The sequence below is a fragment of the Catharus ustulatus genome, chromosome 27, assembly GCF_009819885.2.
Source record: "Catharus ustulatus isolate bCatUst1 chromosome 27, bCatUst1.pri.v2, whole genome shotgun sequence".
NCBI lineage: Eukaryota > Metazoa > Chordata > Aves > Passeriformes > Turdidae > Catharus > Catharus ustulatus.
The window spans coordinates 4,599,207-4,624,608 of record NC_046247.1 but is presented as its reverse complement, the minus strand read 5'-3'; the positions used below and the strand labels follow the sequence as shown (position 1 = coordinate 4,624,608).

The following is a 25,402-nucleotide window of genomic DNA, read 5'->3' as shown; positions in this document are numbered from 1 at the left end:
CAGGAATTTTTTTTTTTTTTAAAAAAAAAAAAAAAGTGGAGGCGAAGCCATCTAAATATTTTCCTTCAGCAATTTTCTTTCTCTCTCTTCAGTTCAGCACAGACTGGACTTCTCACAACAGGAAATACCAAGGTTTAGGAAATTTTCCCCACAAGCCCTTAAAAGCCCTGCAAGTCCAAGACAACAGCACACGCACAGAGAGGCAGCACGGACACTTGAAAAACAAAGGAGTCACAAGTTTTCTGCAGAATGAGCCTGTTTACATGTTTGGAAGGACAGGGGAGGTTTTGCAACACAAGCAAGAAGCCCCCACCAGTGATGTCCTACACACTGCAAACAGGGCTCAGGGCAGGGAGGAGCAGGAAAAGGGGAAAGAAGAGGCACCCAAACCCCACATCCAGCACTTCAGTTTGTGAGCCAGGGATGAATTCCCGTTCCCAGCCTGCTTCACCTGTGTTTTCCTACACATGGCCACCTGGGGAGCTCCAGCTCCGACCCAGCTGCAGCATCAAAAACAGCCCTGGAAAATCCAAGTGCATTTAAGGATGCTGGAAATTGACTGTACAGAGCTTGGCAGCTTTCCACCCCCAAAATCTGCTTTAGATGGAGCTAGAGTTTCTTTTAACAAATAAGAAGAAGCAGGACAGAGCTGCATTTCACAGTCAGGGATCCAGACTCGTAAGCGCTGGATTGCAGAAAACAAAAATCTGTGTTTATCTCAAAGGCCAGGCTGGACTCTGGATACTTTGACCTTGACCTGAGGGAACCTCATCTGGGGGTAACACAAGGATAAATCAGGCTCCACAAAGGACATCTGAACCACTCAGGGTAAGAATTCAAACTAAATTTGGCTAGATATTAAAAAAAATAAAATTGGACAACTTACCCCTCTCCCCACCCTTATAATTATTTTCCCAGTTGTCTCTGCAATGCCTGAATTTTGTCAGAATTCAGCATTTATAGAGAGCTCTGCCTGCACCAAGGGCTGAGCCACGACACGACAATCATTTCTCTGTGTGAGAGATGTTGTCATCGAATTTCAGTGTTGAGAGAACACAGAGGCAAATCCAACTGTCCTTGAGACTTCTTTCTACCCCTTCTCCCAACACTGGAGTCGTTCCCAAATCCCATGGCCACCTCTCAGTGCTTTGTGACACTTAGGAAATACCTTACTGTTCTCAGGGAATATTTCCTCCTGCTGGAGAAACTTCTGCTTGGTTCCTTGGTACCTCTAAAGGCTCCCCAGAATCTTCTCTTCTCCAGCCCGAGCAACTTCAGCTTCATACAAGTTCATCCTTGAGACACAAGTGTTTCTCCAACCAGCCTTTGGTGGCCTTGATCATCACAGAAACTCCCCATTTATCCTGGCCCAGATCCTTGGAGATTCCAAGGTTGTGTTGGAAGAAGGATTTGAGCTGTTCCCACTCCAGAGCTCAGACACTGAGCTGCAGGAAGGTGAAATTCCTGTCAGGCCATGGGAATCAACACTAGGATGGGATTAAACCCAACTCTCACAGCCTCTGCACTGCACTGGGCCTGCCTGGATATTCCACATGAGATTGGCTATGAAACTGAGATTTGGCTATGAAACTCCACACCTCTGTGGTATAATACCTGCACCTCCTTTATTGCCAGGGACAGCCCCACCTTTTTTCTTTTAAATGGAAGGTTCCTTTTCTCTTCCTCCTATACTTCCACAACTCACTGTAAAAAGGGAAGGAGAAGCACTGGCTCACCACTGGGACCTGGCTTCATTTCAGGAATAAATTTCCTGCCTTGGTGTCTACAAAGATTCCTATCAGATCCTTTCTCTGGAGCTTGTTTTGCTTTCTTCCCAGCATGGCTTTCCAAAAGGAGCAAGGGAAACAATTTGGAAAAGAACAATGAACATAAATAATCGAACAACTTGGTCTAGTGGAAGATGTCCCTGCCCATGGCAGGGGGTAGAGCAGAATGATCTCTCAGGACCCTCCCAACCCAAACCATTCCAAGATAATAAGTGAGGGTTCAAGCAGCTCTCCAAGCATCTCTGGATGTCCTTTAGGCATCCTCTGTCCTCGTGAATGTTGTGGGAGAGATCAGATCCCAGCAGTCAGCATGGGTCCAGCTGAACAAGGGGTTCATCCCTGACCCCACTGCAGGGAGTGAAGCCCCTCCTGTCCCTGTGCCTCCCAGGACAGTGCTAAAGCCCTCAGGGGCTGTGCCAGAGCTGCTGAAGGGCCCTTTCTCCCCAGCACCTCCCTGTGAGTGCTTGCTGTGCTGTGTGTGGGCGAGAGGACAACAGAGATCAGAATTATCCCATTACAGGCTGGTTGGTGGCTTGGCTCCGGTGCCACACCAGGGATGTCCGTGGATGTTGGGTGACAGAGCAGCAGGGAAAAAAAGGGACTGAGTGATGAGGAAAGCTGTGGGCATCTGGTTGATCTCCTGCCTGACTTTGCCAGACTCCAGGGAGCTTTGTGTCCCTGGATTGCTGCTGTGGGAGCCAGTGGTGCCTGGGCAGACCCAGCTGTGGGTTCCTCTGACTGTCCAGGATTGACTGCAGCAGAATTCTGGTCTGGGCCAGGGACTGAACAGAGAATTGTTGGAAGCTGCAGAGCCCTGCAGTTGGAGTTTCTTGGTGTATTTTGAGGATGGGTTAATATAGCAGAACCAGCTTCAGCCTTATAGTGAGCCTCTGCTCTGAGCTCGGCAGAGCTGCTCCAATAAACCCAGCCTAAAGGTGATGGGGCACAGGAATAAAAAAAGCTGTGCCTTCCTCCAGCAGGGCTAGAAAAAGCCTTCCAATTCACTGGAGGTGGAAGAATGTGGTTTTGATCCACCTTCAGTGACTAATCACAGGCCAGAAAGGTGCTCCTGGCTCCTCCAGGCACTCACCTCTTCCGCTTGGCATGAACTCAATCCTTCCTGGCTAAGTGAAACCATCTGTCCTTCCCTGGCTTCACCCTCGGCATCCCGAGCTCCCTGAGCAGCACAGTGCGAGCTGACAACATTTGCAATTTTGGGATGAATTAATTGGGAGTTTCTGGTCAATCATGGTTCCCTTCACCAACAGTGTCCAACGTGTCTCAAAGGGCCTCTGAAGCAGAGTTCAGTGAAACCTTTGGCAGGTCCAACAGCAGAGGCTGCTTCCCCCTCATTGTTGGTGTAATGCATTCTCCTTCCTCCTGTAGGCTTCAGCTCCCAAACCTGCTGATGCAAGAATTCCTTGTCTTTTTTTTTTTTTTTTTTTTAATAGCCAAGAATTTCGTGAGAAGGAAAAAATCCAACTCCTGTAACCCTGCTCCTGAAGGGACCTCCCCTCCTGCTAGAGAGGAGCAGCTGCTGGATGGGGAGAGGGATATCTGCAACACCTAAAAACCTGGATTGTAGAAAATCATCTTCTATTTGTTTAGAGCAAAGCAGAAAATCTCAAGGCTTTGATCTGAGAATGCACTGTCAGTCCCACTCTGTGGACCAGCCTCTCCAGCAGTAAAGGCACCAACAAAATGCATCTTTTCAGAGCTGCTGCTAGTTTGTCACTAGTGGGAAGCTCTTCTGCAAGTCACAGCTTCGAGCCTCACTGATTTCTGAGCACTGCCTTGATGCTGTAAAGGTTCTAAAATAGTATGAATTACATTTTTCTTTCTTAAAAAACTTTTGACTGCTAAATGTGCACATTGGGGTAACTGAGCTTAGGGGATGTGCTCTGGTGGGAAGCACAGGTGAAATTGTACCCCTGGAGCAGCTGGCACATTGTACAGATGGATGTCCCATCTCTGGAAGTATCCCAGGCCAGGTCAGATGGGGCTTGGAGCACTCTGGGATAATGGAAGGTGTCCCTGTATGGCAGGGGAATGGAATGGGATGGTCTGTGAGGTCCCTTCCACCCAAACCAATCCATGACTGTTGTAACCAAACCCTGCCATGCCCAGGCCCCCAAAGAGGAGAGTAACACCTGAAAGAACGTCCAGATCCCCTCCTGGACTGATGAGACAGCAGGTAAAGCACAGGTCCTACTGAATGCCAATTTTCAATCACTCTGCAGGGCCCTCTCAGGAAACAACTAAAGCCTGTACAAGTTGAATTTCAAGCTGCAATTGTGATTTTGCAGTGACTGCTCTGCTTTTGCAGCACTTGCTGGGTTGACAAAAGACTTCCTTATAGGTGATGCATGTCTTCTCCTCTTAGGGGATGTAATTTCCCCCTCCAGTTCTTGGCCAGGGAGCCAGCATTCCAGAATGATGTATTTTAATTAATTTCAGCAATTGAATCCCTTGGCTTAGAGGCATGTGTGATGCAGAAGAAAGCACAGAGCCCAGGGATGAAGAGAAATCCTGTGTGGAAAACCTGGGAGAGGGCAGACTCCTTGTGTGCTGAAAGCACAGAGAAAGAGGCAGATGGAAAACTGGCCACGATTCTGGGCACAGCCTGCTCAGGAATGGTGGCAGAGCTTTAACCATTTGTGGCAAGGTTCATCTAAAACCTGTAAACAGAGTTAAGATGGAACCTTTAATGTTGATTTAGTGTTTGTTGATTACTCTGCATTAAAACTTCCCTGGCTTGTGCAGCTCTGCTGATGTTGAGAGGATTTTGCTGGGGTTTTACATCTGCTCTGAATGTGCCTCAGACAGTGCAAGGACCAGCAGGTTCCATTTCTCACAGCAGTGTGTTCCACTGGGAGCTCCTGCCAGGAGTGGTTATGTATCCCAAACCACCAGAATCATTCCAGGAGGGCAGCTGAGCACATGTTCAGGTTCCACTGACTTCAGAGTTAGACACAGGCTGAAGGGCTGTCCCTTGTGTGAATCACAGCCTGACCCTGTTCTGACCAGGTCAGGTATTGTCTGAGCTGTCCTTTCCTGAACTCACAGATTTAATCACCTTTTGTGAAGAGACTGAACCAGACATTGTCCTGACCACTGAAGAGAGCTGGGGTCAGTGTTACTCACCTCACTGTCTTCTGCAGGAGGTGGGGGAGGCTCCTTGATGATCTAGAAGGATTAAAGAGAATCATAAATTCATGCTTTGTTCTTCAGCACAACTCACATGTCACCAAAAAAATCCAGAGGAGAAAACAACAGGATGTGCTGTGGAACACCCCTGTTCCAGCCCAGTGGAATCAGGGGGTGGCTCTGAGTGCCACTGCCACTGAGGGGGAGCAGGAGGTGTCCCAAAGCCCTGCCACAGAGATATTCCTAATAACAGCTCCACACCCACATTGCTCATTAGGTGAGGTAACAGAAAATTCAGTCTGATGTCCCTGATTCTCCCAATCCCAGTAGTTGCCACAGTCAGTGCTGGCTCTAAGCATTGATGCTTCACCTGAACAACCACAGTAAAATCAACATCTCCTTCTCCTGCCCTCTGCACATATGCACAAACCCTGTCCCAACTAATTTACCTGAATTTATCTGAACAAAGCTGGAAAGCAAAACCAACCATGAAGCAAAATGCCCTGAGGACATTGCAAAGCAGTGATAACACCCAGCCTCCTCTCCCAGACCATTCTTCCTTTTTCATTCCTGAAAGCTCTTCACATTCATGCTTTTCACATTATCAGGTTAATACAATTCACTGTCATAAACTTTAAAAAACATCAATATATATACATATATATAAATATATACACACATATACATATATACACATATATACATATTTATACATATATGGCTCACTGAGGTTTCTAATAAAAAAAGCAGAGTGGGGTTGCAGCCTATTCCAGGATATTCTCCATAGGAACCATTGCAGTTGATGTGGGTGTGAGGCCATTATTTCATGCACAAAGTTTGCATCCAGGGCTTGGCAGGCAGCTCTGCTCCCAGACCCTGCATCCAAGAGCAACACAGAGGTTTCCAAGGGGAGGGCAGTGACACCAGGCACGTCCAGTGCTGTCACCCAGCCCTGGAACACCTCACCCTGCACAGCCCCAGGGTGGCATTGCTCCAGGGCTTTGGGTGCAGCTGGAGCAGGCAGCTCCTGTGCACACCAGGCTGTGGGGCAGGGGCTGTCTGAGCACCAGTGAAGGTGACACTGAGTGTCCTAAGCTGGGTGTCAGGGCAGAGGCTGCCCGGGCATGGGGGACACACGTGGGGGGCTTCAAAATCACCCTAAAACAAGAACAACAACAACAAACCAAAAAACCAAAACAAAAACCTCAAAAATATCCAGTCCCAAGCAGCAACAGCTTGGCCATTTAAATGCAGAAAGGGAAAATTGCAATCACCTTAAAGGACCTGAAGATATAAATATTTACAGCAATTCCTCTCACTCGTGTTTTTCCTCCTGTGATGAGCTCACTGTTCTTATTTTGCTCTGCAAAGCCCGAGTCATGCAATGTGGCCATTAATGAGGAGCATGTGCCTCTGGCTGGGGAGGAGACAGAGCTGGAGCAGTTGTGTCCCAGCCCAGGGCAGGGATGAGTGCTGGGCTCTGCCACTGCCTGCTCCTGGCCACAGGGCTTCTGTTTGGGTGGCCCTCAGCACCTCAGGGAGCCCCTGCTGAAGAGACTTTGAGCTTTACAAGGTGGGGATCGGCCACAGGCTGAACTTGGTGATCTCAGAGGTCTCCTACAACTTAAATAATTCTGGGATTCTGTGAAAAGCACATGAAAAAGTTGTCTGCATGCCACTGCTACTCTGTGGAAAGGAAATAGCATCATCACAGCACCATCTCTTCTGTGTCCCTGGACACAATAAACACTGACAGTGTGCAATGCACCAAAAGACACAGGAGATCTTTTCAGATTAATTTTGGCCAGTCTGATGGCTGGCATTTGTCAACAGACTTCCTTTTGAACCAAATCCTTGAGCACAAACCCATCAGACACTGAGAGACTACAGATATCTGATCCAAAATGCACCTGCTGGAACCTTCTGGTTCCCTCCTGGAGCATCCCCGTGTCTAGTGGAGTTCCTCTCATTCACATTGGAACGAAACATCAGAATAAACCACCCAATTTTGGTCCAGCTGAGCATCCAAACACAATTTCTCAGCCAGTATCACTGGAGATTGCACACTTGGAAGTGAGGAGATGGCTGCTTTCCATACATTGGCATTCCTTCCCCTATGCACACACGTACACACAAACTGACTGACTGCTGTAAACACATCAAGTGTTTTCTATCACAGGCCAAGAGAGGGGGAAAAAAAGGACATTCCTTCCATTTCTGAGTGCTTTGCACTTCTAAGAGCAACTGAACTCCCTGTAAATTGGCAGCATGGATTGGTTAATTTGGACAAGTCTAGAGATGGGGGAGTTCAGTCTCCTGGGCCTTTGAGCCTGTACGACCTTTCAAAGTTCAAATCTTACAAAAAAATCTCATTTCTGACTCGTTGCCCTGGCCTTCCAACAGCACAAATCTTTTCCTTCTCCCTTTTGGATTGTTGCAGTCCCAGTTCTGTGTTCATGAAACCCTTATTTTGGGGCACTGAGACCCTTGCTCTGGGGCACTGAGACCCTTATTCTGGGGCACTGAGATCCTCATTTTGGGGCACTGAGACTTTTGTTCTGGGGCACTGAGACCCTCATTTTGGGGCACTGAGACCCTTGCTCTGGGACATGGAAGGCAGTGAAGCCAGTGGCACCTTGGTGCCATCCCTCAGCAGTGGGCACGGCAGGAGCCCAGAGCAATGCCAAGGGCCCACGCCCACTCACCTGGCACAACCAGAAACAGCTCAAAAGAGCAAAAAAGCCATCACAGGGACCCTGTGAGGACACAGCCCACATGACCACCTCATTGTGGCCCCCAGGACCTGCTGAAGGACCAGTGGGCAGCCCAGCCAGTTTGGCTTGGCAGGTGTTGGTCCACGTGGGCTACATGGACACACAAATGTGGGGTCTGCATGACCCTGAGCCATCCCTGGGACTGCTGGGTCTCCTGGCCCTGTGTTTGGGAGAAGAACACCATGGTTCAGCCCAGGGTTTGCTCTCTAGGTGAGGAACACCTGAGCAGTTCTTCACCCATCTGTATTTTCTGTATTTTCTCCACCACCACCGTGCTACAAAACCCTGGCAAGGTTCATTTGTGGGGTGGAGAGGTGGCTCCTGGCTTTCCTTGGCACAGAAGGAACCTTGAGAGCAGTTGTCAGCACTTCCACACACAGCTGTGAAAATCCAGGCCAGTGAAGTAATTCTTTGCCTTTCCCCACAGATCCCAACATGCAGGTGAGGGACAGGGCTGTGTTAGCTGAGCCCCTCCATGCCTCAGATCCATGGAGAAGCAGCTGCTTCTGATGGATAACCCAGTGGCAAAGCAGAGGAATGCTTCTGGAAGGTTAAAAACATTGGGGAGGATGAATTGTCTGTCACCCTGAAATTTCTGAAGTGATTCAGGCATAAGAAAGCACATGCTGAATCCGAATTTAGCATATTCTAGGAATGTGTCTAGGATGTTTTCTGTCTTGGGAGCCCAGAGATCTCCAGCAGTTCTCAGTGTCCAGCAATCACACACTAACCATCCCTGGAGTTTTAGATGATAAATAGGGGCAATATGTTTCTTGTCAGAGGAGAGTATCTGCTGTAGGATGGGACAGACCATCATTTAAAACGAAGCAAACAGTACAAAATAAGAAATAAAGGCCTTTGCCTCTAATTAGGAGTGCAGTTTGGAAGCATGTTGTTAACTGAGCAGATTGGTTTTGTCCTTAATTACCTTCACTCTTCTGGAAAACACTGAATATGTATTCTTGCTACCTTAATAAACAAGGATTTTTAATAGCATTAACTATGATCCATCTGACTAATTTCCTATTTTTTCCCTTACATATTTATAGTTTTGACCTCTCAGTCCTGTGACTGTTTCATACTTGAGGTATGAGTTGGGTAAAGGAACATTTCCTTTTTATTTCTGTCATATCTTCTGTGTCTTCTCAGTATCTATTAGACCCTTGGAGATCTGCTCTACACTTCAAAGCTAACACAAGCAGGGGTCTGTTCCAATTTCTTCACCTGCAGTAAAATATGATCTTCTTAGAGATGCAAGTAAGAGGTACAGAGAGTGCAGTAGAAAACTATCTCATCCTTTTAAGTTCATGTCTCTAGTCAGCCTGGGAGCAGATTCAGGAAACTCAATTTTAGCTGATTAAAACTACAAGAAAAGGCTGCTTCTCCCCTAAGATTTGGAGGTGAACTGCACAAACCAAATTCAACACAGGATCACAGCACGTGCCAAAATCATCTACTTGTGAAAGACAGGACATCAGGGAGAGGAAAAGGCTCTGTTTGAGTTAACCCTGGTGCAGTTTGGAGCTGGATGGGGCTGGCATGCAGCTCTGCAGGGAATGCAGGCAAAAATGCAGTGTCTGCACAGGTCCTTCCCTTTTCTGGGCTCTTTCACCCACACAGATAAACCAGGCCAAAGCCACTGGGGTGTGCTCCAAGTGTCTGCCCCACTTTCTTGGGAAGACTATGGAAATGAGATCCCTTTTCTGGGCAAAGAAAACCCATGGTGGCTACTTTGAGCTGTGAACAGGAGCCCTTGCCCTCACTCACTGATTCCTGGTGAATATTCTGGTTAAGTGATCCTGTGCTCCCTTCTCCTCAGACCAGTACAACTGCAGAATCCATGGATCTTTGCAAGGAATCTCCATCCAGCCAAGGGGACCCTGCCATTTTATAGCTCTCCAGAGTTGCTGCAGAGCCTATGCATTTCCTCCCCTGCTCTTCCATCAGTTTAGCCATGTGTTTTTAATCTATATTTTCTGTATTTTCTCCATCCAGCTTTTTGTTTCCAAAACTCCTGGTCAGCTGCAGTACAGACTGAGAGCCAAATGGATCGCTGGGTTCTTCCAAGCTTACTTCCAGAAAACATCTTTAAAGTTAAAACTGGTGTTGGATGCTTAAATACCAACACCTCATTTATTTGCCAGCCACACCCCTGCATTTAAAATCACTGTAGTATGAAAATGAGTGAAGTGGGGCAGATTTTCTACATGGGCAAATAATCCAGCCCAGCCCCTCAGGCCACCCTGATGGCTGCAGAAGGGAAGCAAAGACTCAAACCTGGGAGGAGATGTGATGCATGAGCACCATCCCAGCACAGCCCAGCCTTCCAGCTATTGCATTAATTCTGCTTCACTGTGCATCCAAACACTTCCAGCAGCTCCATTCCCAGGCCAATATAACAACGTGCCTGCAAAGTCCTCCTTAAGAGAGTTTTGGAGGTTGATTATCTCTTTGGCTTACCTCTACATTAAAACCTATTTGATTTATATCAACATTAAACCTGAGACTCGTGTTGGCCTCCTACCCAGAACAATTTCACCCTTGGGCAGCTGAGCAGCCCCGTGCACACACAGCTCCTGCTGTGGATGTCTCACTGCTCCAGGCTGTGCTGTGCTCAGGGAAGAGGAGGAATGGGAAGACAGGCAGTGACTGGGGGAAGCCAGGAGCTGGGATCTGCTGCTTGGCACATCTGCTCAGCTCAGGAAAGGTGAGGTGACCCTGCTGGAGGTGTCTATGTGCTTGCTTCCTTCTTGCTATCATTCTTGTTAGGAGTTCAGTGTTGGGCAGTTCAGCACAGCAGAATTGCTTCTTTGTTTTCTGTTATTCAATCAACCTCCTACAACCTTTGGAGAGGTTAGTGCCTGCCTCCCATGCTTTTGTAATATCCTCCACAGGTATCCAGGGAAATTGTGCCTGTGCTGGTGTATCAGGCACAGCAAAGAGTTATTATTGTTCTGATCTGCTAAGCAACAATTGCCTCTACTGTAAACCGAGTGGTAAATTCCAGACTTCATCCCAGAATACTTCTGAGACCAATAAACTTGGATACATTTGGAAACAGCATTCCTTTATGGGCTCCTGCCAAGGAGATACTGGGCTCCAGATAAACCTCCAGAGTGAGTCTATTGACTCCAGTCCATTTTCTCCTGGGATGAAGCTGGCTCAGTGTCTTTCCTGAAGAACTGCTGGATAGTAATGACTCCTATTTAATTAAAAAGCATGCCAAGAGGAATTTCAGGGTTTAGAAATGTGCTTGTCACTCAGAAACAAATTTATAGTTGGTAAGAGAAGAGTTTGTTGTGTGTTTTTTTCCTTTTCCCCCTGGACACATCCCCAATTATCTCTGAGACGTCCCTGGGCTGGAATCCACAGCGATGTCTCTGGGTCTGTGGTTTGGTTATTCGAGGTTGGAGCTCTGGGCTGTTGTGCAAGGCAGTTCCTCTGCCCTTAATTCACTTCTGACAACACTGCATTCCTCCCCGTGCCACTTCCAGAGCAGTCACTGAGCTCTGCTGGGCTCCTTCTCCCCATCCCCAGGCCTGGCAGGCTGGGCACTCCTCCACAGGTTTATCTTGAATTTCACAGAATTTTTGGGTGAGCAGTGCACAGTGAGGCATCCTGATCCACTGCCAAACACACCGGATGCCCTCCCAGTGAGGTGGAAGAGATTTCATACAGGCTCTCGGAATAAAATCTTTCCAACAGCTACAGGGAAGTGTTTGACTACATTGGAAAAATATCGGTGAGACAGTCCCCTCTTGCAGACCTTGCTAGGAGGGAATGTGGGAGGTAAAGGAGGAGAGTGAGGAAAAGCTTTTATCTACAACAAATGTTTTAAGTGGAGAATTTAAATCTGGAAAATATTAAGCTTATAACGTCTCACGTGGAGCAGACTCCCTCTCTCTGCAGCACCCACCTTGCTTATCTGGACTGTTTTTCACACTTGGGGCTGTGACATGAGCATTGTCCTGACATGATTCCACTGCAGCAAAGTGCCCTCACAATGACAGCTCCACATCCCCTCCGTGCCCTGCTGCTTTTATTGACACCTTCTGCTCATCAGCTTCACTTTCTGCTCTAACAGCACCACTGGAGCACATTCCCTCTATCCCCTCAGTTCTCCTCCAGATCCCAGTGCAAATGTCTGCACAGGGCACATCTCCACTGACTTCCATGCAGATGTGCCAACAAAAAGTTGGCCCAGCTCCTCTGGGAACGTGCCATCTAGTTTAGACAAATAACTCTGAACAACCTACCACACTGCTAGTCCTTTGGCCAATTTTAGAACCAATTTTTTTTTTATTGTTCTGAAAGTCCAAATAAATATTTTTTCCATTCTGATTTTCATCTTGGGACAGAGGTGCCAAACTACTGTGAAGAGAAGCGTTTTATCCCCATTTTCAGCCAGGAACAGAAATAGACAATTAAGATTTTTCCTGCAAGATTTCCATCGTTGTTCTGGATAACACATCTCAGCACTGAGACTCATCCTCCAGCAAGTGGCTCCTGGAGTGTGTGGCTCCAAAGCTCTCTGCTCTGCACTGTGGGTTTGGTACAACATGGTGTAAATTTACAATACTGGGTCTATGATTTAAAATCAGGAGTAATGATGGTGACCCAGAAACTGGAGCCAGTTTGGGCAGCCTCAAAAGCAGCTTCTGAAACGTTACACGCAGCCAGTCACAAACCCAGGCTCCAATTTTGCTGACATTTGTGCATCCCCAATTCTTGTTCTATATTTGCAGCACGAACAAGATCCAAAACAAGAGCAGAGCTTCCCTGCACTGTGAGTTCCTCAGTAATGAGCCCTTGCCTGATCCTCGCTGGGACAGGCAGTGCCAGGGCTCAGCAGGGATGCTCAGGGTGTGACAAGTCTGTGCAGACAGACAGCAGGCACAGGAGATGAGCACTCCTCTTGAGTCTGTGATTTCCTTCTTGCCTCCCTCCACTTCTTCCTTCTCTCCTGTTCCCTCCTGCTTTCTCTCTGCCCTTTTAAAGCGTTAACTCTGTGATTGTGCTGTTGAACTTTTGTGAAAGGCCCTGGAGGAAGGACAATGTTCACTGAAGCACAGACTTCCACTGTCACTGGGCTATTCAAAGTTTTTCAGACATGGTAATCCAGGAAACACAGGTCATCTTGCAAAAATGTGGACATCTAGAAATGTCTTCTCCTTGCACATGAGGCAGAACCAGGACTCCAGTGTGGGCTGATCAGTCCTGCCCTTCTACAGGAGCCCTCCAGCATGCTGGCACCAGGGTTAGAAAATCCAAAACAGGCATGGCAGGGAATACATTTCTGCAAACTATTTCCATTTTGTGACAAAAACACAAGACTAAAAGGCTCCTGACAAGGCTTGGGCGTTGGCAGCATTGCTGTTCCATGGGTCTAATCCATGGCTGGGCAGATGAAACAGGAGCCCAAAGCAGAGCCAGCAGCGGCAGAAATGCTGCCCCATTCTGGGATCAGTCCTGTGGAAAACCCTCCCTCCCTCTCCCTCATTTCTCATAGCCAGGCAGCACTGAAATGCTGCTCTGTGCTGATGGTTTCTGTCACTTACCACGGTGCAGCAGAGGGGCCAGAACCACCAGAGCAGAGCCAAAGCCAGCAGGAGGAAGAGGATCAGCAGGGCGATGGCCAGGATGGACCCGTCGGACTGGAGGAGAACACAGAGAGGAGTGACACGTGTGACACCTGGGACACTGAGCTGTCCTCACACACATCCCCCCTGCACACCCAGCTGTGTCCCAAAGGCCCTTCTCCACTTACTGCCACATGAACCTTGGTTATTGATGTCACACTCTGTTTAATTGTCAGACAAGGAGCAGCTTTCCTCTCTCCTCACATACGGAATGCAGCACCTGCCCTCCCCAGCCCTCACTGCAGAGAGGCTGAGACCTCTCCTTCACTTCACAGGTTTTGCATCAATTTTCTGACCCTCATGGTAACATGAAGCACTTAATTCAGATTAAAATTAATGCAACATTCCTCAGAATATTAAGTGAAGGCTTAAAGAAGGATTTGAAGAAGAGCTCACAACATAGTCATGGAATCATGGAGTAGTTTGGGTTGGAAGGAACCTCAAAGCCCATTCAGTTCCACCCCTGCATGGACACCTTCCACTGTCCCAGGCTGCTCCAAGCCCCAAAATCCAGCCTGGCCTTGGACACTGCCAGGGATGGGGCAGCCACAATATTGGGAAGGTTTCACTGCAGTTTAAGCAACTTGGCAGTTCTTCCCTCCTGCAGTACAAAATGACAGTGATGTTGGTGTTACAGCTGACTCCAAACAGAAAATTTGCAGTGATGACAATGACCCAGGTCCTCCTGCTCCTCTCAGCTGTGCTGACTCACAGCAGCTCTGCCAGGAGTTTTCCAAGAGGTCTGGACATCCACCACAAGGACACACAGGGAGTTTCCCCATCATTAACTCCACAAGATCCCCTCCTCTCCGACTGGAACACTCCTCCCAGTTAAAACTCATCTGCAATTCTCCAGTATTGATCAGCACTGCAGACTGCTGCACAGGCCAGCTCAGTTCAGCTGTCCAGCCCCAGATGTGCACCACTTCTTGCTGCTCAGATTTAACCCAAACCTGATGTGCCTGTGTCCCTGAGCTGTGCCAGCCTCCCTGTCCCTCCCTGTCTCCTCCCCAAGACCAGCAAGGCCTGACCTAAACCTCTCTGAGATGTCCCTGCTGCAAGAGCCAGACATTTAAAGCCCCCCACCCAATGTCAAGGCCAAGGTGCCAGACTGAGGACACATCCAGGGACAGACTGACCTGTGGGTGTGAGGAATGTCTGCTTGAACCCCTGCAACTCAAGGGCCAGATGACCTTCCATCATTCCAGAATGCAGAGTAATGGAAGAACAACCAGGCTGAGAGCACTTTCCAAACTCTCTGCTGGTGCAGAAAGAATTTCTGGAGAGCTTGGATCAAGACAACCTGATCTTTGACACTTGGAAGCAAGAGGAGGCAATCCATACAGCAGAAGAATTCACCCAAGGCATGTGTAGAAATGGAACTTGGAGCCCAACACACACAAAAAAAGCTCATTTGAGAAGAGAGAGCTGTACACTGGGGGCTGTTCCTCCAGACAAACAGCATAAAGGCACATCCATCATCTGCAAAGTGTAACCTGCTGGTATTCAATGCTTTAGAAAATGTGATCTCAATGTTTTATTGCCATGAAATTGTAGAAGAAATCAGGCTTTTAATGTCTAATCATTATCTGCCCCCTTAGCCCCATATTAAAACAATTATTTGGTCATTAAGAGTACTCTAAAATCAATTTTCAAAAATCCAAAACAAATTAAAGTGGCTTTTAAACTGTTTTCTAGGGATTTTTTTTGTTTCTTTTTAAAAATAGAATTTATTTTTAGTTTTCTTCCTCTCAGGAACAGCCTATAAAGGCCAATTTTTGATATCCCAGCACATCTGTTCCTCTGGCTAGCTGGGGTTTTGTGCATCACAGCAGCAAACCAGTCCAGGGGACTGGGCAGGGTTGGAGCTGCCAGATCTTCCCAGTCTCACTCAGAATTTAGCTGTCACTCTGTACAATTAGGTTTTTAACAGCTCAGATTGAGCTGAGATAGAAGCTGCCACTTAGCCAAGCTGAACATAAACAGGAACAAAAATCTGCCTCTCAAAGAGTTTGCAAAAGTTCCACTGGCATTTTGAGACCTCCCTCCCAGTCTTATATAGCTGTGAAAAAGGGCTGAAGCCTTTCAAATATCTGTTTTCATTCTATTTTTTAATTAGAGTTTGGAAGAACAATGCAAACACTCATGGAAACACAGAACCATGGAATAATGCAACAAGTCTGTTTAACACTTACTGAATATAGGCTGGCGATTCAGACCGGGAAAACAACTTTCATTTTAAAAAGAGAGTTGTTACAGTAAACCAGAAGGCTTTTTTAATGAGAAAAGATTACAGTAATTTCACAATTATAAGCTGCACTGGTTATAAACTGCACTTCTGGGTATCGGCAACTTTTCATTCTTTGTCCATACATAAACTGCACCTGATTATACGCTGCACATTACAATACAGAGTGTGATCAAAGGTTTCTGTTCTGTCACCATCTGTTGAGGGTGGGGCAGTGATCCTTATCTCAACGGCAGATATTCTGCTAATGGGCATCCATTGAAACCAGGCAGGGCATTGTTCTTTATCTTTTCACAACCCATCCTTCCTCCAGCCAGTCATTTTCTGCTCATGGCCATTGAGTCCCACTGTGGCACTGATAAAATTACTGCATCCCATTGGGAGTTGCTCCAGCCAGGGGGAAGAGCCCAACATTTCTTACCAAGATAAAAACAGAGGTTTTGGGACACTAAGGGAGCCCTTTCTCCACTGGACTCCAGAGGAAAACTGGATTTCTGCACATCACCACTGGAGCTCCAGAGGGAAACTGCACCTTGTCCAGGAGCACTGCTCCAGCTGAGCCACATCTGTCACTGCAGGAGGATGCAGCCACCATGGGATGGGACTGCTGCCAACACCCTGCCTGACGGGTGTCAGGTTGTACTCTGATTTTGTCAGGGTTTGGAGTTTGTTTCTTTGTAGTGCTGTATTTCTATTTTAATTTCCCTAGTGAAGAACTGTTATTCCTAATTCCCATATCTTTGCCTGAGAGCCCCTTGATTTCAAAATTATAATAATTTGGAGGGAAGGGGTTTACATTCTCCATTTCAAAGAGAAGCTCCTGCCTTTCTCAGCAGACACCTGTCCTCCAAACTAAAACAGCAACTTTTTGTTCTTTGTCTGTATATAAGCCGCACCTGATTATAAGCCGCACTTTGGGCTCGGACCAAAATTTTAGTCAAAATGGTGCAGCTTATAATTGTGAAATTACTGTAATGGAGAAAAGCCTAGCCAGCCCCTAAATGCACACAGGTGTTTGTGATGGGTCATAGGGATTCACCTTTAACAGGTAAATGTGGGGCTGCTACCCACAGTGAGATCAACAACCTAAAACTGCCCAACCCCTGAACAGCTGACAAGAGCCAGACTGCAAAAGTGGTCTCAGAGTTTGTGCCAAATTACTGCAAACCTCTGGCACTCTGCTTCCTGGGAGCTGCTGGAGACCTGGACAGTGCCTGGAGCTGCTCTTTTGAACCACCTTGTTATCTTACCAAGAAACACTAACAGAAACACCAGTGGGCTCTTTGCCTGGCCCCTGGGGTGCTCCACATCTCCCATGTTCAAACTCCCCCGTGCAGCTGAAACAAATCAGCTGTGGGGAAAGAGATGCAGCTGTGCCTTGAAGACTCCATTGCCCTGCCAGAGTCCAGCAAGGCCAAGAAAGCGCTGCCAGTGTTGCTGGCAGTGGAAGTAGAATGGCAAAGAACCTCAGGAAGATGTTCTACAGTAGAGATGGCAGGAAATCTGGGGCAGGACATGTTAGAGACATTTCCTCATATATAGGGGGTGTGTATATCTAAATAGAGAGAATCTCAGAATCACAGAGTGGTTTGGGTCGGGAGGGACCTTAAAGCTCATCTTATTCTGCTCCTCTCCCATGTTCAGAGACACCTTCTGCTGTCCCAAACCCCATGTGGAGCTGTCTGGGAAGCCAGGCTGGCACTGGGGAACACCAGCCCAGCCCAGCCCAGCTCCTGGAGTGCAGGTTCTCCTCCAGAACAGAGGGAAGGGATGGCAGAGTCTGCTCCAGAAATGTCCCTGGGGTGTTTCCTGCTGACCACTGACCCACAAACGCTGGGAGATGTCCCAGAAGGGAAGATCCCAGCCCAGAGCTTGGAGCGAACAGTGAGCCAGGTGCACATTTCATGCTCAGGGAGGAGGAATGGCCCCTCCAGGCACGGTGTGCCAGGAGGAAATGCCTCATGCTCAGCATTCCTTTGCTGTTCCCTGCTGAGACCTCTGCCCAAGACCAGGCTCCCAAAATCCTGTCCCAGAATCACGGGTGCAATCATGAGGCAAGACAAAGCTAAGCCAGGATCTGTGGTACCAAGTCCCTCTTTTCTCTTACACGTCCTTGATGCTTCTAATGCAGAAACAAAAATAAATCCATTAATAGAAAAACAGGAATCAGTTCACACAGCAGATGAGGGGCTTTTTGTTGTATTTGGGTTTGTTTTGTTTCCTCTAATCTTATTTTTGTTTAAGATTTTATTTCCTAGTTTCTCACTTAACTGTGCACACAGCAACAGAAACTGTTGTCCATAATTTATCACACACAGGAATTTTTTTAATATAACAGAAACAATGTGGCCTAATTTCCAAAAGGAAATGAAAACTCACTGCTCTGCAGGGTCAGCCTCTGGTCCGTGTCTGTGTGGAGCTGCTTGAGCAGGAGCCAAGCTCAGCAGGGGATGTGAGCACGAAGCACCTGCTTGAGGTGATCTCAGCTCCTTTCCCCCTGTTTTCTGTGCTGGGACATGAAAATGCCCCTCTGGCAATGGTTTGTTTCCTTCCTCTCCTTCCAGAGCTGAGGAGATGAGAGCAGCAAACACTTTTTCCAGCATCCCCTTATTTGCTTTAAAACCCAGTGCAAGCAGCAGTGCAGCCTCCCTTCCCCTGAGGCTGGACAGAGCCAGAGCTGGGGACAGACAAATCCAGAGCAAGGGGCAAAACCAGAGCTAGGGACATACCCAGAATAAGGGAAAAGAGAATCCAGAGCAAGGGACAGTCTCAAAGAAGGACAGACAAAGCCAGAGCAAGGGAGAAACAAACCCAGAGCAAGGGGCAAAGCCAGAGCCAGGGACAGACAAATCCAGAGCAAGGGACAGTCTCAGAGCAAGGGACATACCCAGAAAAAGGGAAAAGCAAATCCAGAGCAAGGGACAGACAAATCCAGAGCAAGGGGCAAAGCCAGAGCTAGGGACATACCCAGAAAAAGGGAAAAGCAAATCCAGAGCAAGGGACAGTCCCAGAGCAAGGGAGAAACAAATCCAGACCAAGGGATGCACCCAGAGCAAGGGACAATCCCAGAGCTAGGGACAGATAGATCCAGAGCAAGGGACAACCCCTGTTCTGGGGAGTTTACACTCCAAACAGAGCAGGCAAACACCTGGTGGGAAGGAGGAGTGATCACTGCACTCATTGTTACAAGGGAAAATGTTTGGTTGGGGAAAACAATTTTCTAACCCCTGACTGCTGTTTATCCTTATGGAACTCACTGTGTTTGTCTTTATAAAACACTGAACTTTTCCTCCAGCCCCCTGAGCAGGAGAGGCTCCTCACAGGCTCTGATGGGGTAAGAACCTGCCAGCATGACCTGGACACACACAACAGCAGCTCTGGGATAAGTTTCCTTCTGAAACTGAGTTAAATTGAAATCACATTTTCAACAGAAAAACATTTCAATAAAATAAAACATTTTGTTTCAGAGTGCTGTTTCAACCTCATTACTAAGTGGGGTGCCCATGTGTGCAGAGATCCTGGACTGCATTTCCTATTTAACCTCAGCACTGTCACAGGGGCACAGCCACAAACTATTGTGATGTTCTCAAATTAAAGCTTTTCAAAACTTCCATCCTGTCCTGACCCCACCTCCAGTTTATTGGTCTCTTCTGTGACTCCCTGTTTCTCAACCCATAGGAACATGGGTTTTGCAATATGACAACCACACTTCAGGGTATTACAAACCAGCCCATGCAGCAATAGCAGAGTGAAATAATTTCTGCACATTTAACTCTTCAGGTGACTCCCTGCCTGTTACACTTGCAGCATTTAAGAGCAATTTCTTATAGAAGCAAACCTGAAATCTCGTGCCCTGGAGCTCCCACCAAGCTATGCCTCAGGTAATAACAAATCCCCAGGTCAAGGGCCCAGGAAATTCTCATTAAATGGACTCTGCAGTCTCCAAAAGCCTCTGCTGACACCCAGGGAGTGCCTTTAGGGGCACAGACCATTGGCACAGCCCGAATTGTGCAGCCCAGAACAAAGCCACAATTGAGAAAACCCCACTCTGAATTACATTACATTAACACTGAATTACACTTCTTTTGAATTAAAACCAAAAAAAACCCAAACCCAGCAAAAACAGGCCTTCAGTGAAAGGTCATTGGTTTTTACTACCAGGCTGTAGTCCTTGCTTGTTTTTCTGACTTTCTCCACGTTTAAAGGTCAAATCCATCCACAACTGATTAACACAAAGGTGCAAATCCCTTCATTCTTTCAAACTGCCCCAGGAAGAAAGCTGGGATACCCAGCTGTAGGGAGGCTGTGCCAGTCCCTACTTTCTTCTGGCAGCTGCAAAACCTCTCCAGGTGAAAAGATCCAAAGCTTTAGCTGACTCTGATGGGTCTTACATTTCTCAGCTGGAATTGTCAGACCAGAGGGGCTGTTTCTACCCAAAAGAGTGGGGCCTGCCCCCACCTCAGGCAGCATCCCAAGCCATTTATTGACCTGGTGACAGTCCCTGCTCTCCCAGCCAAGAGCTGCGTTAAGCTGTCCCTGCAGTTTTGGGTCTCAGAGCCACCAGTGCAAGAGGTCATGAGTGGTTTTTCCTCTCTGAGAGCATTTTAGAAAATGAACAAAGACTCATTTGAATTCCCATCCTGATTTCTCTCCGAGATGCTCTCTCTGCACAGCAGAACTTGGCCTTGCCTTCCCACCCCCAAACACAGCCTTGGCAATTCTTTCCTCTCTTGCACTTCCCTTTCCTGCACTGCTTGGTGTGCAGTGCCTGGGCACACCTGCACATCCACAGCACAGCATTTAACACTTTCCTCTCTTCCAGTCCTTCAAACTCCTAATACAGCACCAGGAGTAAATCCCTTTCCAAGAACTCCCCAACTCCACCAGCCACCACTTGCTAATTCTTCCAGCAGGGAGTCAAAGTGCAGCTGACTTTTCTGACTCTTCATTTTTGGTCTTTGCTTGTCAGGAAAGCAGCCATCTGCTTCAGCTGTGCTCTTAATTGAATTTTTGTTTCTCTGGATTAACTCCAGAGAGTCCTTGAAAATGGACAGTTGATAGAAAATGACAGCTATTGCTTACAGGGAAAATGGGATTTGTGCAGATCACTTACAGGTGGCAGAGGAAGGGTTTGTTGTGGAGCTGCATCAGAATATAAATTGCAAAGCCTTTCAGGCCATGGAGCTGCTGGCTTTGCTCCTTCTCCCACTGAACAGCCATTCCTGGGGAGCAGAGGAGGTTGGGGTTCAGGCACCAAGGTGGGTGTGGCATTTTGGAGAGGCCATTCCAGACCTGCTTCCAAACCTGATCATTCCAGAGACACCACAGCCCTGGTGGCTGCTCTGCACAAAGGGGAGATCATATCTGGCTTTTCCCTGTGTGCTGCTATCACTTCATTTCCCAGCTCTCACTCTCCCACCTGAGCTGCAGATGGTCCAACAGACCAAATTCCAGGTCTGAAGTCAATTAAACAATTTGGTGATCATTTTGTATCGGGGTATTTCCAGGACTGGAGCCCTTGTAACGTTAATTAAAGACAGCATTGCAGTCTCAGTGATTATCAGTATTATTAGTCTCAGTTTTATATTTAAAAAGGATTTGAAAACATAAAACACTGCTACAAAGACAAAATGTGCATTTGCTCAGGAGGAATGTCCTCGATTACTGAAGCTTGAGCTACAATTTGCAAAGCAGCCACTGAATGTCTCTGCATCTAGCAGGATGCAGGACTGGAGCTGGGGCTGCTCAGCTGCACTGCAGATCCAGGTTCCTGCTCTGGGGTAACAGGCAGTGCCCTGAAGCACAGGAACTTTCAAAAGTCTCCTTATAACTGTTAAACAACAGAAGATAAACAGGTATTTAATCTCCTAGAATCTACAATAATTCTAACCCTGGAAGAAAGCATTTGAGGAAGTAATAATTTTTCTGTAAGAATTGTTTCTCAGGTCCTGCCTCATGTGAGTAAAACACAGCAAACCCTTATGTGCTGACAACAGGCAAATACATTTTTGCCAGTGACCAATGAACTGGAAACTAAAACTTGATGAATGAAATAAATTCCCTTCTTTTAAGGCACAAGGAGATCTTTGTCAGTTTTGGAATATAACCTCTCATGTAAGCTCTGAAAACTCTCTCCACACAATCTTGTCCTTGTTGAGCAAGGATCAAGTTGGATGACACAAAAACCTTTTCTCAGCTGGTGCCTCAGCCACAGAACCCTTCTGGTAGCTCATGTAGTGCTTGGCCTCTCTCTTGTTCTGCACAAAGAGCCAGTGGCCTTTGCTGCTCAGGGACAAAAGCAGGCTGGGGACACATTTTTAAGTCCTTCTGGCATCACTGCTCTGGCTTCCCAAAAATTACTTTAAGCCAGTTCACAGGAAAATTAAAGCAGGGCCTGGACAATGCTAGGTCTGCCCACAGATGAAAAAGCTGAATACACTGAAGCATGAATGACTGCTGGGAATTCCAAATGAATTCCTTCACCACCCTGCCAGCACAACTCATTCCATGCCCTATTCCCAACAGCCAGCATCTTCAGCATTACTGGGAATTACAAATTTCATCATTCTGGTCCCAGCAGGGCCTGAGTGCAGTAATTCCTCTTTGACAGCCCCCACCAGCACATTTCTGGTTTCTTTGCAGGGGGGCTGATCACAGCTGCTGGAATTGCTGCAGAGGGGAGGAAGGCAGCAGAGCTGCTCCTTGTTCCCTGGGCAGTGGCCAGGTAGGCACAGACACTTCTGGGCACTGCTAGCCCAGCCCTGGTCCCTGTGCCAGCACAGACCTGGAGCCTGAGGTGTTCACTGGAGGGCTTGGCCACGTTATGGCACACGAGACACCCGAAATGTCACACTGCCACATGTTCAGACTCACCTTCAAGGGGGGAGCACATCCTTTAACTAGGCAGACCCTACCTGACAGCCCTGCTGCTGATGGAACACACACCTGGTGCTAAATCCCAGCATCCCACAGAAGCATTTCAGCAATCAGAACTTACACAGTGTGTGCTGGAGATGATGACAGAACTGGAGATGAAGCTCAGACCATCGTTCATACTGACTTGAAGAGCTGCTTCCCTGGAAAAAAAAAAAAACAAGAAACAAGTCAGAGCAGCTCTGTCTGATGCCATGCTGTGCCTGGGCTGCTGGTGCTGAGAAAAGCCTCTTGTACAGATAACTCTCACTGGTGGTGCCCTGGCCCTTGTGCCCCTGTCCCCCACCGATGCCACACTCACCTTGGTGCCCATGCCCTGAACCCCCTCTGCTCCCCAGGAATGGCTGTTCAGAGGGAGAAGGAGCAGAACCAGCAGCTCCACTGCCTGGAAAGCTTTGCCATTTATATTCTGATGCAGCTCCACAACAAACCCTTCCATCTTTTCCTGGGTGGGACCCTCCCATGGTTTCCTGTTCTTGAGAAAAAATTACCAACCCCCATTTCCATCCGTGCTCAGGGCACCACCTTTTATTGCAGCTGCATCACAATATCCCCAGATCTGTGCTCTGGCAAATCCCAAATCCAAGCCCTTCCCACTGTGGGGACTGTGATTCCATGTTTTCCTGCTGAGAATTCTGTTTTTCCATGCTCATGGCACCACCTTTTATTAGAAATCTGTGCTCCAGAACAAAACTGGACATGAGAAAATGGCAGCTGGGGAATCCAAAGAGAACAGCAGAACACAGGGAGGAGACCCAGACCCATTTCCCCACAAGGCAGAGGGAATATTGGGGCAGGAAGAACATACATGCCAACTTCCCTCAGCACAGGGGCTGGGCACAGCAGGTAGGTGTCCTCCACCACGAAAGGCTTCTCATCTGGAAAGGGAAAATAGTGGGATTTACTGCCAAATCAGCCAGTTTAAATAATGGTTTTCCTTGCTCTTGATACACAAACGAGATGGGGGGGTGAAAAGCTGCCTCACATGCTTGAGCCACAGCAGAGCTGAAGGTGTGGAGCTCTTTGGAAGCTCAGAGTGTAGGATCACTCTGTGCTGGGGCCCAGGGGCAGTTGCAATAGGGATATCCAAGTTAAGAAAGTTGTAGATGATGGAAAATTTTGCATTTTAAGGCAGAAGCATTTGAACCTCAGTTAAACCTTCCAGCCTGAATTACACTGGTTTTAAAAGTGTAATTCACTTTTACCAACAGGCAATTGCCTGAGAAGGAGGAGCACTGACTGATATTCCTCTTCTGTGGACCTGAGTCAGAGCTTTGTGCTGTGACCAGGAAGAGGGGCATCCCAGGGAACTGCCCAGCCCATTTTCCAGCTGCCTGGATGTGCTGTGGTGGCACATGGGGTCCCACAGTGCTGTTCTCACCCTGATTTATGACGATATCATTAACTCCCATGAATTTATGACATTGTCTCAGTGCACACATGCCAAGAAAATGAATATCAGTGTCTTCTTTTCTCCTTTGCTAATTCTGGCAGCTGAGGCCAAAGGCTTCTCCATGCCAGCATTCACTAAAACAAAAGCTGCTTCATCTTGCAAGGCCTTTCACTGAGATCTCATCAGGTTTTTGTTTCTCTTTCTCTTCCTTCCCACTCCCAGCTCTCATCAGTCCATGCCTTTCTAGAAAGTTTATCAGCCTGGTGCCCCGGGGGAGCTCCTGGCTGACTGGGCTGGCTGCAGGCACAGATGAGTTTGTTTGGAGAACGTTTGTGCTTCACCACAAAAACGAGCAGCTCTGTCCCTCTGCTCCAAACAAAAGAGCATCCATTTGGTTTGCACAACTCTGGCCCATCTGACTCCTGCCTGGAAAGCTTCCACAGGGAAAGCAAACAAACCAGCCCTTCTCGTGTGCACTGGCACTGGGGAGCGCAGCGCGGTGCTGCTCTGCTGCAGGACAGGTTTCTGTATCCCAGGGCACTCAGAGATGGGCTGAAGGCTCCCACACCTCTGCCAGAGGCTGGGTTCTGTGCTCTGCACTGCTGCCAGCAGTGCTGGAAGGGCTGGGAAGGGAGGCCAGAGCTGCTGAGTTCGCTGCCCTGAACATCATTTCAGTTTCAGGCTGCCCAGGGGATGGGGCTGGAATCACTTTTGCCTCCTTGGACATTTTGCACAAGGGATGCCTAGGCCTTGATCACCTCCCAAAAACCAATCCCAGGCAGGGCTTGGACAGCCCCAGCAAACAGCTCAGTGCCTCTCTTCTGAGAAAGGCTGCCCACAGCAACGGGCACAACTTCCTCCTCCCTCAAGCAAAATAAGGCTCTTGCTGTATAAACCCCCCCAGATGACCCAAACTGGCCAATCCTGGGGCCTGAGCAGTGTGCAGGTATGGAAGAGGGTCAAACCTCCCACAACAACACATCTGGGCTCTGTGGATGCCCTTTCAAGCAGGTGCCTGATACTGCTCAGACTCCTGCAATTCTACACCCAGCATTCCTGCACCTGAGCAGCTCAATATGGCCTGGAAAATCTATTATTGCCAGCAACAGTGAATAATTTCTTATGTCATTAGTAGGGTGTAACCTTCTGGCAAGCCAGGACTTGGAATATTTCCTAACCATAATAATAAAAGCTTTGATATATGCAGGATGCTTTAACACAAAAGGGCAATCAAAAAAAAAAAAAGCTACAAGAACTCAAAGGTGAATAAAGAAATAGCAGCACTTTCTCGTAGCCATATAACCATGCCAAAATTAACAACCTTCCTTTGGTGAATGGTTCACTGAAGAACCCATTGGTGCACTGAAATCTGACTGCAAGAAGGGTTGAGGAATGCCCAACATTCCAAAATGCCACTGCATCACCAAGTGCTGACTGCAGATCCTGCAGGATCAGCAGGATCTTGCTCCAGAAAAGGCTGC

At 47.8% G+C, this 25,402-nt stretch overlaps 1 protein-coding gene across 1 annotated transcript in view; it reads right to left on the bottom strand.

Moving 5' to 3' along the window:
• ANTXR1 (ANTXR cell adhesion molecule 1) overlaps window positions 1-25,402 on the bottom strand; it is a 69,171-nt gene that overhangs the window by 16,630 nt on the left and 27,139 nt on the right. The window contains exons 11-14 of the mRNA XM_033081091.1: window positions 23,337-23,406; window positions 22,593-22,671; window positions 13,267-13,362; window positions 4,932-4,973 (exon numbers count right to left, since the gene is read on the bottom strand). Coding sequence (XP_032936982.1) covers window positions 4,932-4,973; window positions 13,267-13,362; window positions 22,593-22,671; window positions 23,337-23,406 — 287 coding nt within the window. The remainder of the gene's footprint in view (window positions 1-4,931; window positions 4,974-13,266; window positions 13,363-22,592; window positions 22,672-23,336; window positions 23,407-25,402) is intronic.